This window comes from Salvia miltiorrhiza, chromosome 1 (genome assembly GCF_028751815.1).
Source record: "Salvia miltiorrhiza cultivar Shanhuang (shh) chromosome 1, IMPLAD_Smil_shh, whole genome shotgun sequence".
In the NCBI taxonomy this organism is placed as follows: Eukaryota; Viridiplantae; Streptophyta; class Magnoliopsida; order Lamiales; family Lamiaceae; genus Salvia; species Salvia miltiorrhiza.
The window spans coordinates 17,824,781-17,838,899 of record NC_080387.1 but is presented as its reverse complement, the minus strand read 5'-3'; the positions used below and the strand labels follow the sequence as shown (position 1 = coordinate 17,838,899).

At 38.8% G+C, this 14,119-nt stretch overlaps 1 protein-coding gene across 1 annotated transcript; it reads right to left on the bottom strand.

The window, feature by feature from the left end:
- Nucleotides 1-4,952: 4,952 nt before the first annotated feature.
- LOC130990617 (uncharacterized) lies at nucleotides 4,953-6,106 on the bottom strand. Its single transcript, XM_057914853.1, has 3 exons — nucleotides 5,720-6,106; nucleotides 5,373-5,507; nucleotides 4,953-5,309 (listed from the first exon to the last, which is right to left on the bottom strand). Exons 1-3 carry the CDS (start codon nucleotides 6,104-6,106, stop codon nucleotides 4,953-4,955), a joined length of 879 nt encoding a protein of 292 aa, XP_057770836.1.
- Nucleotides 6,107-14,119: the final 8,013 nt, after the last annotated feature.

The window sequence follows — 14,119 nt, the reverse complement described above, 5'->3', positions numbered from 1 at the left end:
CACCTCTAAGTTGACTTGCAATAGAACAAGGACATCCTAGTGATGGTAAGTTGACCCAGTGTCATCTCTCAAGGAAAGTCTTTAAGGGCTTTTAGTAGTATCGTAGGAAAAAGCAATAAAAGAAAGCAGTAAAGAGATTGATTTTAAAAACTGAAACTTAAACTTAAACTTAAATTAAACTTGACTTGAATTTAAACTTAAACTTAACCTAACAACTCAAATTAAACCTAACTTAAGAAATTAAAGACTTGTAAATTAAAAACCAACTAATCTAGGCGTGAAACTAAAGTGCATAATTTAAATTGCATAATTAAAAAGAAAGCATAAACATAAACGAAAAGCATAAACATGATTAAACAAAATAAATTGAATTTAAATACGAAATACCGTAAACGTCTTGAACGTGTAATTGTGTCACTCAATCACAAGCCAAGAATAAACTAAACAAAACTAAATTGAAACCTAACTAAAAATCAACACTATGAAAGCAATTAAATTCCTAAGCTTCGGATGCCAATAGATCACAAAGATGGCGTCTAAAACTAGGGCAAGGGATTGATATTTTTACAATGAAAAGTATGGCCCTATTTATAGACTTCAAATCCCTATGGATCACCATGGAAGTTGCCATGCAAAGTAGAACTCTAAAGGCAATAGAATCGTGAAAGATAAGGCAACTTCCAGTTGTAACGCGCGCTCTGGAAATAATCTCCACTCTGGCGGAAATCGCGGCTCTCGCCAGAGGAACGGATGTCGTCAGAGAAATGGACCTCGCCAGAGAAATGGTGATTTCTCTGGCTAGTGATTCCTCTGACTAGTGATTCCTCTGCTCTGATATGTTGATTTCTCTGGCGAGACTTCGCTGCTCTGGCTTTCTCTCCTCTGCTCTGACTTTTGATTCCGCTGGATTTGATTTCGCTGGCGCTTTCGATTCCTCTGGCGCTTTCGATTCCTCTGGCGCTTATGATTTCAGCAGCGAACTGATTTCTCTGGCGAGTGATTTCAGCAGCGAAGTGATTCCTCTGGCGAGTGATTCCTCTGGCGAATGATTCCTTTGCACTGGAGATTGACTTCGCTGGCCTGGCTTTTGATTTCTCTGGCCTGGCTTTTGATTTCACTGGCCTGGCTTGGTTCCGCTGCTCTGGCTCTGGAGCATTTCTCTGGCTTCCCATTTCGCTGCTCTGGCATGCGGGGCTTCGCTTCTCTGACATGCCAGAGTATGCACAAAAACACGATTCTTAGCCCAAACTCTCCAAAATTTGCACTCTTCATCTCGAAAACCTAAATCTCCTGCAAAGCATAAAATACACCATAAAACGCACCAATTTCCAGAAGATTTAACTTAAAATATGCACATGCAAACCCCAAAATTTAGAACAATTAAGCATAAATCAGGTATAAATGGTCATTATAAAATATATAGATTCGTTGTTTCCCACGGTCTTTTTGAATTAATTTGTTTGTGTGTGAAAAGATTCCCGAACAAGCAAAGATCATTAGTAAGATGCAAATGAAGAGTTTGTTAAGAAAAACAGCAAAATTCAGATCGCCATTCCTACAAAGGAAAATCTCAACGTCAAAGCAACTGAGCATAAAGGTAAAGGAGCTTGGTGTTTATGCCATGTATGCAAATGAAGACAATATGTACGGTATTTTTTATTACTACATTATATACATGTATTTTTTTAATCATAGTTACTAAAACAAAAAAAATATTTGTAGGCGTGAGATTATATTTTCGTCTAGCGATGTTAAGTTAATGCAGTTTGATATGTTGACGCTGAAAAGAGGCAGCGTGGTTGGAGCGCGCATAATCGATGCATGCGCAGTAATTTTGAATGGGCAAGAGCAGTATAGCTCTCCAACATCACTTAACCGATTTTTTGCAACAACAAGCATATATGTGAGTGTGAAATTAAATGAATATTGTTGAATTAGTATTATTTTAAAAAATGTAATCTGCATGTAACTTATTCGAGAGTGATATCATATGCGTATTCAATAAAAAATGTGGGTATATTATGTGAATTATTGAGTTTATTTGGTAAACTACACAGACTGGTCAACATGCAATAAGATTTCATTCGCTAGGACAATTCAGATAATTTAAGCATATTATTCGGATAAAATATGAGGATTATGCGGGGAAAAAAATATTAGAATCGGCTAACTCTGTGCCAACAGTCGCAGTAAGATGGGGGGAAGTGTTCTTCGGAATGACCGGGCGTAAAGGGCATGTAGGTGGTGAATCGGGTTGAAAGTGAAAGTCGCCAAAAATTGGCGGAATGCTCTCGAAACCAATTCACTTAAGTGAGACAGAGGAGAGTGGAATTTTGTGTGTAGGGGTGAAATCCGGAGATCTATGAAGGAACGCCAAAAGTGAAGGAAGCTCTCTGGGTCCCTACTGACGCTGGGTGTTTATTTGTTCAGTTTGTGTACATAATCTATTTGGTATAATATATAATTTATTCGATTATTTATGTTTGGTTTATTTATGTGTAGATAATGACCTTAATAAGTATTTTATTGTCCTGTGTGGATTGTGTACAACCAACGGATTGGTCATATAGCGACCAGAAGTATTCATTCTTCGTGATGCTATGTGCAGAGATAAATGGATATTATGGAGATCTACGTTCTGTAATAGACATGGTAAGTTTACTACTTTTGGAGATTATATTTTTTGTGTATCATTAATCAAATAAAACTATTTTTTCTTTATAGTTTTTCTTCCCGGTGTACGAGGACGAAAAATACTATGTTTTGTGTTACGATACACGTCATAAGTGCCTGTATATACTAGATATCACTGTTGACGTCACTGCAGAGTCGAATGGATCCAGATATAGTAATGTATGCCTCGATCTGGTGAGAGATTTGATCTTTGGCGTTATTTTTTTTGGTTTAAGATGTTAGCTTAGAGCATCTGTTAATGAACATGTTTGTTGTAGCGTCAACTATTGGCTGATTACCTTTACTAAAACAACGAGGAGCGAAAGGCGAATGAAGTGGCTAACTCGGTTGAGCATGTAGTGAAGATGGCATGGGCTGATAGCAAAAACACAATCGACACATGAGTATACCTAATGAGGCATTTGGATACCTTCATGGGGGATGGTACGCACGGGTGGAAGTGCAACTTATCCACTAAACACCCGCAACAATTGCCAAGGTTACGCGTCAGGTATTGTGCATCCATACTTGCGTGGGAAGGAAACAGCGTGAAGAAGGACGTTGGAGACAAAACGCTATATGCCTCTACAGAACTGTGCAAGAACTAGGATTCAATGTGAATTCGACCCTACTTGGGTGAAACTTCAGCGAGAGAAAACTATTTCACTTTTTTTATTTATAAATTTCAGTAGTTTTTGTTGGATAATACAATATACAGTTCCGTTCACCTACCCACCGTGGGCACGCGTTAACGTGCCCACCGCTGATGTGGCAATGCCACATAAGAAAGAGAATTAAATATACTTAACCCCACATTTTCATTATTTGGAAATTTTTTATTTTTAGTTTCAATACCATAAATAAGGAATTAATTTTAAAATAGTATAATATAAGTTTTACAATTACAATAATTCTTAACGATAATTAAATCAAATTAGCTTCTTCCTCATTCCGGAAAACCCCTGTATACAAAACTCCATTAAATTAAAACTAAAACACACACACGTCTGCCATCATTCTTATCAAACTTAGGCACCACAACCCACTTTATGTCTCTTGTACCTCAACATCCCAAACACCCCCAAATGTAATTATTCGATAAACTTTTTCATTATTATAATGACATATCATCCATCATCAAAGCCTAAATCTAAATCAAGAAATTTTTTCGTCTTAAATTTCTCATGCCGTGAAACACTTTGGAGGCTCATCCTAATGAAATTAAATTTGTAAAGCAGTAAAGGTATGTAAAACTCGATATGGCTATGACTTCTATCGGCGGCAGATTAATGATGTTGCCGAATGCGGCGACGTTGCTGATGATAAGACGCGGCCGGAATCATTCACCTAAGTTTGTAAAGCAGTAAGTGGGTTGTGGTGCCTAAGTTTGATAAGAATGATGGCAGACGTGTGTGTGTTTTAGTTTTAATTTAATGGAGTTTTGTATACAGGGGTTTTCTGGAATGAGGAAGAAGCTAATTTGATTTAATTATCGTTAAGAATGATTATAATTGTAAAACTTATATTATAATTGTTAAATTAATTCCTTATTTATGGTATTGAAACTAAAAATAAAAAATTTCCATATAATGAAAATGTGGGGTTAAGTATATTTAATTCTTTTTCTTATGTGGCATTGCCACATCAGCTGTGGGCACGTTAACGCGTGCCCACGGTGGGTAGGTGAACGGAACTGATACAATATAATACAGACTTGGATTTTTTATGATAAAATAAAAAGTGTTTTACTAATAATAGGTTGTGATTGTTTGGAACAACGAAGTACTTTAAATGTTCGATATGTTTGAAATGTGAAGCTTTGTATATTATTTTGTTGGATTCACGTATTGAATTGCCGATATGAAAAGTTAGACCTAATGAGTGGGAATTTTGTTAATTTATAGATAATTGGTTATGATAATTCATACAGTATTGAGAATATCATAACTTCAATAGTCATTAATTCATATATAATTGCACCCAAGCAGATGAATCTACTGAACAAGGTTGAATAGTTAACCGAATAACTCTTATAATAAATTGAGCAAAAATAGTACGGTACTGAAGAAACGAACTAAGTACTACAAACACAAAACAGTAAAACCGCGAAAAAAAATAAAGCATAAACAATATAACAAAACCCACTAGAACCATAATTAACCAAATAAAAAACAGTCTAAAAAAGTTTCAGTTGTAGACAAAAACACTGTAATCGTGAATATCAAATTAAATATAATAAGCTAACATCGAAAAAATAAATAACTAAAAAGATTGAAACTTCATGGGTTCGACAATGCCTTGGTAGGACAATTCATCGAGTCGTGGTGTCCCATGGTTTTACATCTTTTATAGTTGCGCATAAGCTTCTGGGCTAGAATCATTGCCTTCTTTTTGTTGGATTTCCTACGTCCACCCGCTCCACTACCTTTAGTTTTAGCAACAGCAGGTGGAAGCACGGTAGGCACCTCAGGTGGTACAGACCCATAGAACTCCTTGAATATCAAATCCTTCGAATTTGCCGTTGGATTTTTATTTCCAAGTTTTCCAAACTTGTTCTCAACTTCAATGAAGGTAGCCAACAACTGTTTCGTCAAATCTTGATCACCAGAAACATGGCCAATACATTTGCTGAAGACCTGGAATAAATCATGATTACCAATTACTTGGATTGATGAAGAAAGTGATGTACAATACATCACTTGCGGTGTAGATAACATATAAGATTTGCACCACTGATTAGCAATGTATCTTTCCGGTATCTTGTTAACCTTCAGCCACCGCAAAATGTAGTACATGTGTCTGCATAACAACCCCTTCCTGATGAACAGGTTCACCTGCACGTCAAACAATCAGTAACGGTATCGTGGACAACAGTGAATAAGCCTTTAACATTGTCATCGACAATGAATTTGTTATCCTCCATCTTCGACATCATGCATGATGTAACAGTGAATTAAATCTCATCCTGGACCTCCTTGAAAATTGTGTTAGTATATAATGTAGAGGCATGTCTCTCAATTGGCAGCCTTGTAAGCATGGGCAGTACAACAGTCTCATCAGCAAAATTTAACTTCTGACACGTATCTTGTTGGGAATTCAAGGCACTGTTATAATTCATAAACAGTATGACCAAATCAGAAAACTTGTTTAAGAAGCGTTTGAAATAGCTATTCTCGCTATCCGACAATAAAGGGGTGCGAAAAAACCCACTCATATTGATGTCACGAAAATAAACAGGAATCCAGAACGATCGATCCTCGTACATGTCAGAGAACCATCTGTTGTCAGCCAACCCATATTCATCTATCAAATTACTCCAGTTATCCTCAAACTCATGAGGCTCAGCAGTATCAGACCATACAATCTTATCGAAACTAACCTTGAAATCAGAATCCTCCCTCAAATTTGAAGGCAATTTCTCTGCAACATTCATTGTGATGTGCTACATGTAAGACCATACAAGGGCAATGATTTTCTTCAACACAGGATCTTGGTCAGTCATAAACACACGAGGAAGATTCCCAACATACTCGGTAAACTTCCTCAATACTACTGACGGAGGTTGTTCATTTGCCCTGTCGTTGTGCGGTGGATTCTCCATACAAATAAATTTGTAATTTTTCTATGCCCACAGCTAGGTTCCGCTAGCGGTAAGTATAGGGTCGATCCCACGAGGAGTTGGTGTATTCTTCTCTCTTATCACGGTCACGATCCCACACTTGGGGTTGTGCCCTGATCAGAGCACTGAAAATAACGAACCAGAAATAAAACAAAAGAAAGAACAAAAATAAAAAGAACTTGGTTTGGGCATAGTCTCGTCAAGTCTGGGCACAGTCATCGCTCATAGGTTCAAGGATTGTCATTGTGCCTTCACGTCATTGGTTATGGGAAGATGTCAATAAGCTGGGCCCCCTTGTCACTTGTCACGTGTGCAGCCTACCCCGCCCTCATCCGTGCCCTTCATGTGGTTGCCCACAAGAAGTTTGTCGGACCCAAATGGTCATTAGGCATGTCCGAAGACATACTACCACTCACCCACAATTGCCGTACTTTGTGGCGTCGGATTTCTCCTAACTTGTGCCCACATATTATTTGTAACTTGGCTGTGCCCAAAATAGTACCAGCCGAATAAAGTGCCGAGTTTGTCTAAGTTGTATTGGAATCAGGCCAATTGCTTTGGGAACGTGATTGCACAAATCTTGTGCCCACATTAGACCTCACGATTTCACTTGCTCATACTTATCTCGATTTTTAGCCCAAACCAAGTAAAACAATTACCTAGACATAATTAAATAAAATAACACAAAATAAATAAACGAAATAAACATACTTGAATTGAAATAGAAGTTCAAAAATAAAAGCAATCTTTGGGCAACACCAACTTTTCCCAAAGCAAATAAAAATAATACATAACATAAAAAGGTGCCCAAAGGGCTTGTTTCTTCCTTGGCCAGACTCTCATTGAAAATAGAAATACAAAACAAACTAATCTAAGGTGTGGAATTATGTGTGGTAAACTTCCACTCTCTCATCCTTAAAATTCGTCTCTCGCTCCCTTCTAGCCTCAGGGGTCTGCTTGTTTATATAGAGATTTCAGTGGACCTTTGGGCCAGGTCCATGTAGATTAGGGCTTCTGGGCGCAGCAGCTAGGGTTTCTGGGCACCGTGGCTAGGGTTTCTGGGCACAGCCATGTTGCTGAGATTTCTTTCCATATTTGCTTTGCCCGCATCAAATATGCATCTCATAACTTTGACAAGTAAAGCAGGGCAAATCCTCCTATGTATGGTAAGTGGATATCCGCCTTCTTCTTTTCTTATGTTAATGGGTGCGGGTTGTGCCCTTGTACGCCAGGTTGTGCCTCAAAGTCAGCCTCATATTTCTGCTTAGTTTTTGTTTGACCTCTGACTTGCGCCTATGCCCGTGAACACCAGCTTTTTTAGCTATGCCCTAACATGCCAGATTTTGCTCTTGTCTCGCCTTTGTGCCTTGGAATGCAACTGGATCCCGTATGGTACTTGGTCTGGGCACAGAAGTACAACTGTTGTGCCCATAAATGATCTCAAATCTGTGCCTCTTTTGCGGAATGCAGCCTGTTGTGCCCAAGATCCTATCCACATGTCCTCATGCCCAAAATGTGTCCTCCCAAACACAAAACACACAAAAACAAGACTCGATCTAGACCTAAAAGACACACAAAAAGAGCACGAAAAATGAGCTCGTCAACCACGTATAGGAATCCATGTCTTCACGTGAGATGATTGCTACCCCAAACGACACACATTTCCCATGGTTGTCCCTATCAGTGAACGGTGTAAAAATCATTTTGTACCTATCTATTTTTTTTTTCAGAATGCGATTTAAATTAATAATATTAGTCTTGTTGAATAGAACTATATTAACATACTGAACAAAGAAACAAAGTTAGCAAATGAAGTTGACAACACACATAATATAGTAGAAGAGTTGGCGAATAAAGTTGACAATATTAAGAATAAACTAAGTGAGTTATCGAATAAAGTTCAAAACGAACTGAATATACTACCATATTAGGCGAATAAAGTTCATATTACACTGTATATTTTTGAAAATATTAAATACACACTCTACTGAATAAACCTGAACATGTTACGAATATAATTGAAAATGAACAGAATTACTTTGAAAATACGAAATACTACTAAAGAACAACAAATGTAACTAATTGAATAAGCATGTAATTGTAATAAATAAATTAGCATTGAACAGAATGAGCATATGAAAATAATTAAACTTGTTGGTATCATATGTTGCATCAAACGATACCGCCTCGCCAAAATTTTTGTACTAATTAGTCACTGATTGTTAATTTATCCGGATAAGGCGACACAGCAGATTTTTCTCGTCAACATCATAAAAGTATTGGAATCCATATCAGATCCAACGACATAGACCTTCAAATCTCGAACATAGTTCTTGAAATCAATACTGGTGCAACTAACCTTATCATAACCACCAACAATCTCCTTGTAAATGCAAAATGTTCTCATTGGTCCAATGTTGGCTTTAATACCCGCATGTATAAATAATTGGTGCACATTATGGAGATTCCTATTGCTCGACATTAAATGACGACTACCTTCAGAAACCATCTTATCGTTATGGCCCTCACTAAAAGTGCGAACCATGTATAGACCAAAAGACATGGCCTGAAATATGATAAGGGCCTTGCGTTTCTGATTTTTAGTGTTGTCCTCGCCCAACAAAAAAGCATCTGGTTTGTTGGGGGTCCTTTCTCTATTACAGACCATATATCGAGTACGGATGGGCCCATCATCTGCATAATTGATGGTACTCTTACGAGAAATAAAACCACACACGGCTGCGTAATCCTCATAAAATTTCTCCCCTATTTCAAGATTAGAGAAAATTTGCTCAGTAAATAGTTTTAAAGTGGCATCACATTCAGGGAAGAATAGTTAGGATCGTTCTTGTAGTTCAATTGTCGTTGATTTACCTATTTAAATTAACAAAGTAAAATATTAACACAAATGATGTAAAGACCAGAAAACTGTAAGCGCATCTGCACTTTGAGAATTCACAAACGTGGACGGTATAGTGCATGAAGTCAAGTGTGGAGACCTTCATGGGTCGTGAGGGTTATATGAGATTTGTGTCGTGCATGTATATTAAATAAACGAAATATGTGAATGAAACTAGTGTTCAAAACTCATAAGTACTCACGAATATTACATACAAGATACCGTAAATAATTCCATTTTTTTTCAGAGTTGGTCGACGATAATGAGGTGAGTTTGCGTTGGGACTTGGGATGATACGAACTGATTCTGGATAATAAAAGATAATAACTTTCTATGTCAAACGTTTATTGTTTAGCTAAAATTAAGGAACGAATGGAATCTTGTTGTTAGGTCCTGAGGGTCTCGAATAGGTGTAGGGGGGGAATACACCTAAGGCTATTTTTAAACAATCCTCAATTAGAGGGATCTCAGTCAGAGATCAAAACGAAACTTTGCATGCAAACAAAGACGCCTGTTTTACTGAAATCAGTTTTGACCAAACAGGGTTGACGACTGATACTGAAAGCTCTTCAGTAAAGAGTTATCAGTTAAGTTGCTGGAACTTAACTGATGCAAGTAAGGGCTTCAGTCGAGTTTGCTAAAATAGAGATGATAACACTCTTCCTGACTATCAGAAGATAGATCAGTCAGAATGATATCATACGCATCGGAAATTAAACTTAGTTTCGCAATAGCCTCGGTGGAGCACGTTGTTGGTTATTAGGTTGCTCTTTGCCGTTAATCAGTATTCAGTTTATCAATTGAAATAACACAAGTAAGAATGTAAAACTGAAAGCTGTAAACAACACAGAGACTTTTACGTGGTTCGGAAAAACTCTTTCCTACATCCACAGTTGGTTGATCAGACCAACAATCCACTCCGCAAGTGCTTAACAGGTGCACTGTAAACCAAACCGTGTGCTTGCCGGGTGCACACAACCGTACACTGAAGAAAACCCTTCTTCAGTACCCATGCTTCACTCGCGTCGGATTTCTCTTGCTTAACACAACCCGTGCTAAGACTCTCAGAGACACAAAACCCTTCTGACCTCCGAATCACTTAAAACACTTTTATGAGGGAGGGGTTTGAACGAGTGCCAACTATACTTACAAAGAACAAGTTCTTTGAAGCAAGTTTGACTTTTGGCTTCTAGGTAAACAGAGTTTTGCCTAAGGTCTAAGAGAATATATGTAATCAGCAGTGACTGATTTTTGGCTTTGGAATTCTCTTCTTCGATTCAAGCTTTGGGGAGTTTAAGCTTAAGGCTGAGTAGCAATTTTGGCAGAGCTTCAGCTTATGTCGTTGAATCGGTGAAGGTTGAAGTGATCCTCGAGCGCTATTTGTAGGAGAACTCTTGAATAGATCCGTTGGCGTAAATCGTCCTCAAGATTTCTTCCGTTGGAGAGCAATTCGAATTTCGGCTGAGGCTTCAATCTTCGAGGTTCCTTATATGGGTGGAAACGGCTCTCTTTGATGGACATGAGATGTGACGTCTCTGAAAAGTAACCACCATATAGGAATGACCTCTGCAGAGATAAGATCCTGAGATATCTGCATTTAATGCGGCTTTACTTTGTGAGTACGTGGCTTCCTCTGAACGTTGGAAGATCAGTCCGAGGAGGAATATTCAACTGATACTTGACTTTAGTATCAGTCCATTGCGCGCATTAAGTAATCAGTCTTCAACTGATACTTCAGTTGGTATCTGTAGTCTTCAGTCTTCAGTCCTTCGTTCTTCAGTCTTTAGTCTTCAGTCTTCGACACTGCAAGCTAAACTAGAAACGAACTCTAACACTTGAGTTCAAAACAATTCTAGTCTATTACAATTAAGTCCTATGAATTTTGGTATCATCAAAATAAGGATTAGGATATTCCACAAGGTTCCCAACAATTTCCCCCTTTTTGATGATGCCAAAACCACACAGCAGTTCTAGACAGCAAAAAGACTGAACTCACAGAACAAGTTCTAAACCTGGGGTGAAAACAGTTCCCCCTTAACAATAGAACCTAAAAAACTTGTACTTAGAGTTAAGAACGAAACAGTTCTAAAACAGAACAAGAAGAAGACAGAAAAATATAATCAGAGCCTGGACAAAGAGTCATTGTCTTCAGGTTGAGATCAATAAGAAGTTCTTTTCATTAATAAAAGACTGATAAGTCATCAGTCGAGGTACAGAGCAAGACTTACATTGGAGTAAAAAGAAAAACAAAAACATCATGGGAAACCCATGGACTCCAGCAGTCTGCTTGGCTGCGCCTTGAGCTTCTTGATCTTCATCTTCTGTCTTCGTGTCTTCATGTTCCTAAGCTTGTTCCACTCTCACTTGTGTTCCGTTGATTTGAGGTCTTTACTGGAACGTCGTCCTTACAACTTCTGGTGATCCTTGCTATCTCATCTACAGTCAAGAAAGGACAGGAGCAACCTTAGGGAAGGTTTCTCTCTGACTTCTGACTTTCCCCCTTTTTGGCAACATAAAAAAGAGAGCTGATGATGAAAGTTATGATCGGATGGGACTTCAACTCCGATTCCTAAGCATTCGTGGGAGAGCTTGGAAATGGAGACGTGATCCCGAGATGCAGAAGAAAGAGGACGCCAGTGGAGAGGTGGAGAGATGAGAAGAGAGACGAAGAAGCGATGGAGACGGAGACATGAAGAAGAACAGGGTGAAGGAAAGGAAAGTATGCATAGCATGTTAGAGATAAACATGAGATGCAGCTATGCATACAATCCAGAGGGCGAATAGACAGACGAGAAGGGAAGAATTATAAGAGTGCGAGAAGTGGGGAGAAGAAGTGAAGGAAATGCATGGCGAGGCTTTGATGAAAGAAGTATATCAAAACGCGCCTCGTCATACATGGGGGAAGGAGGAGGTGAAGATGAAAAATCGAATCAGTGGTAGTCGTGAGGACTAGCACTGTCGATATTGCGCCGGATGGCAGTGAGCTTCTGCTCATTGCTGTTGCACCACATCAAAGCTTCACCAAAAGGCGAGAGGCTTTCCTGAGAACCAGGTGAAGTCTGTCTTCTTCAGACAGGTACTTCAAGCCGATGTGCCGGGCATGAGGATGGAAGACACTCGCTTCGCTGGATACAAGTGAGGGTAGAGCAAACTTTGACGTCGGAGAGACGTTGAGATCCAGTGGAAGGGTCCGGTGAAGACCAGGTATGTGAGCGTCATTCTTCCACTCCATGACTTTGCAGTCATAGATTTCTCCTTTAGTCAGAACAAATTTTCTCTGCAACTTTGAAAAGATTGAAAAAATTTCTCACAGTGAAGGCTGTGGAGAGTTGTTAGTTGATGCAGAGAAATCGTGAAGACAACATGGTATAAATAGACAAGATGTGAACCATGTAAGAAGATGAAAAGGTTTTTCGAAAACTGTGCCTAAAATGTATTTGAAGAAAAATTCACGTCTGCCGTCACTGCGAGGGACTGAGACTTCAAAAAGTTGAGAGACATCATTGCATTCTGTCATGTCAATGAGCTTCTCAAGAAATTTTATTTTAGAGGCAAAAAGGTTGGAAAGATTTTTGGCAAAAGATCAGGACAAGTTCAATCAAAACAGATTTTCCCTTTTAAAAACTCTTGTCCTTCTCGGATATTCCATTTTCCAACAACCAGTTAAAGTTTTTGAAAGAAACTGATCAGTTAGAGAAAGATTTTGAACTGAAACTCAAAACTCTTAACTGAAATAACTGATTTAAAAAGTAAGCTTTTAAAATACTTACTGATCAACTGAACATTGTAGTCAGTTGATACCACTTGATCCTGGTTGATTCATCAGGATGACTTCTTCTTCAGATGAGCGTTCTGACTTCATTGCTTTCCACGTCGGCGATTGTAGAATCAGCAGTTGGTTGACCACCAGTCAGCAATACTGTTTGAGAAGGTCTTTAAACACAGCATCACTCTTCAGGGTTGATGAGGCCGATCTTTCCATATAGATCATTGAACCTCTCTTCTGGAAGAGCCTTGGTCAGCAGGTCCGCTCTCTAAATTGCAGTGGGAATCCATTCCACAGAGATATTCTTCTTTTCGACATGATCACGGATGAAGTGATGTCGAATAGCAATATGCTTAACTCTGGTGTGATGAACTGGATTCTGGGAGATTGAAATAGCACTGGAGCTGTCGTAATAGATAGGAACTTCCTTTTTGTCGATCCCATAGTCCTTCAATTGATGGACTAACCACAGGATTTGTGAGCAGCAGCTTCCGGCAGCAACATATTCAGCTTCAGTTGTAGAGGTGGCGACTGAAGTCTGCTTCTTTGAAAACCATGAGATGAGCTTGTTGCCTAGGAATTGACATGTTCCGAAGGTTGATTTGCGATCAAGCTTGCATCCACCGAAGTCTGAGTCTGAATACCCGGTGAGCTTGATGTCGTCGTCTGCTGGATACCACAATCCTAAATTGGGTGTGCCTTTGAGATATCTTAGTATCCGCTTTGCTGCATCCAAATGAGCTTCCTTTGGATCTGATTGATATCTTGCACATACCCCGACTGCAAATGCGATGTCTGGTCTGCTCGCAGTCAAATACAGCAAATATCCAATGATTTCTCTGTACTTCGTCGAAGAGACAGATTTTCCTTCTGAACCTGGATCAACTTTCCAGTTTGTGTTCATTGGGATCTTGACTGATTTCATGTGCTGAATACCGAACTTGGCTATTAGTTCCTTAGCATACTTGGACTGACTGATCAGTATTCCTTCGTTGGTCTGCTTGACTTGTAATCCGAGAAAGAAATTCATTTCTCCCATCATGGACATTTGAAACTTGTTGGTCATGATGTCAGCAAACTTCTTGCACATGCGTTCGGATTTGGATCCGAAAATTATGTCATCGACATAAATCTGAACAAGCAAGAGATCTTCTCCTTCTTT

Excerpts from the sequence above, each read along its gene's own strand:
- LOC130990617 (XM_057914853.1), bottom strand. The coding sequence starts at position 6,106 with ATGAATGTTGCAGAGAAATTGCCTTCAAATTTGAGGGAGGATTCTGAT. Across the intron at positions 5,508-5,719 it reads ATTTTGCTGATGAGACTGTT|GTGAACCTGTTCATCAGGAA; the intron begins GTACTGCCCATG and ends TTTGACGTGCAG. Across the intron at positions 5,310-5,372 it reads ATATGTTATCTACACCGCAA|GTCTTCAGCAAATGTATTGG; the intron begins GTGATGTATTGT and ends GATTTATTCCAG.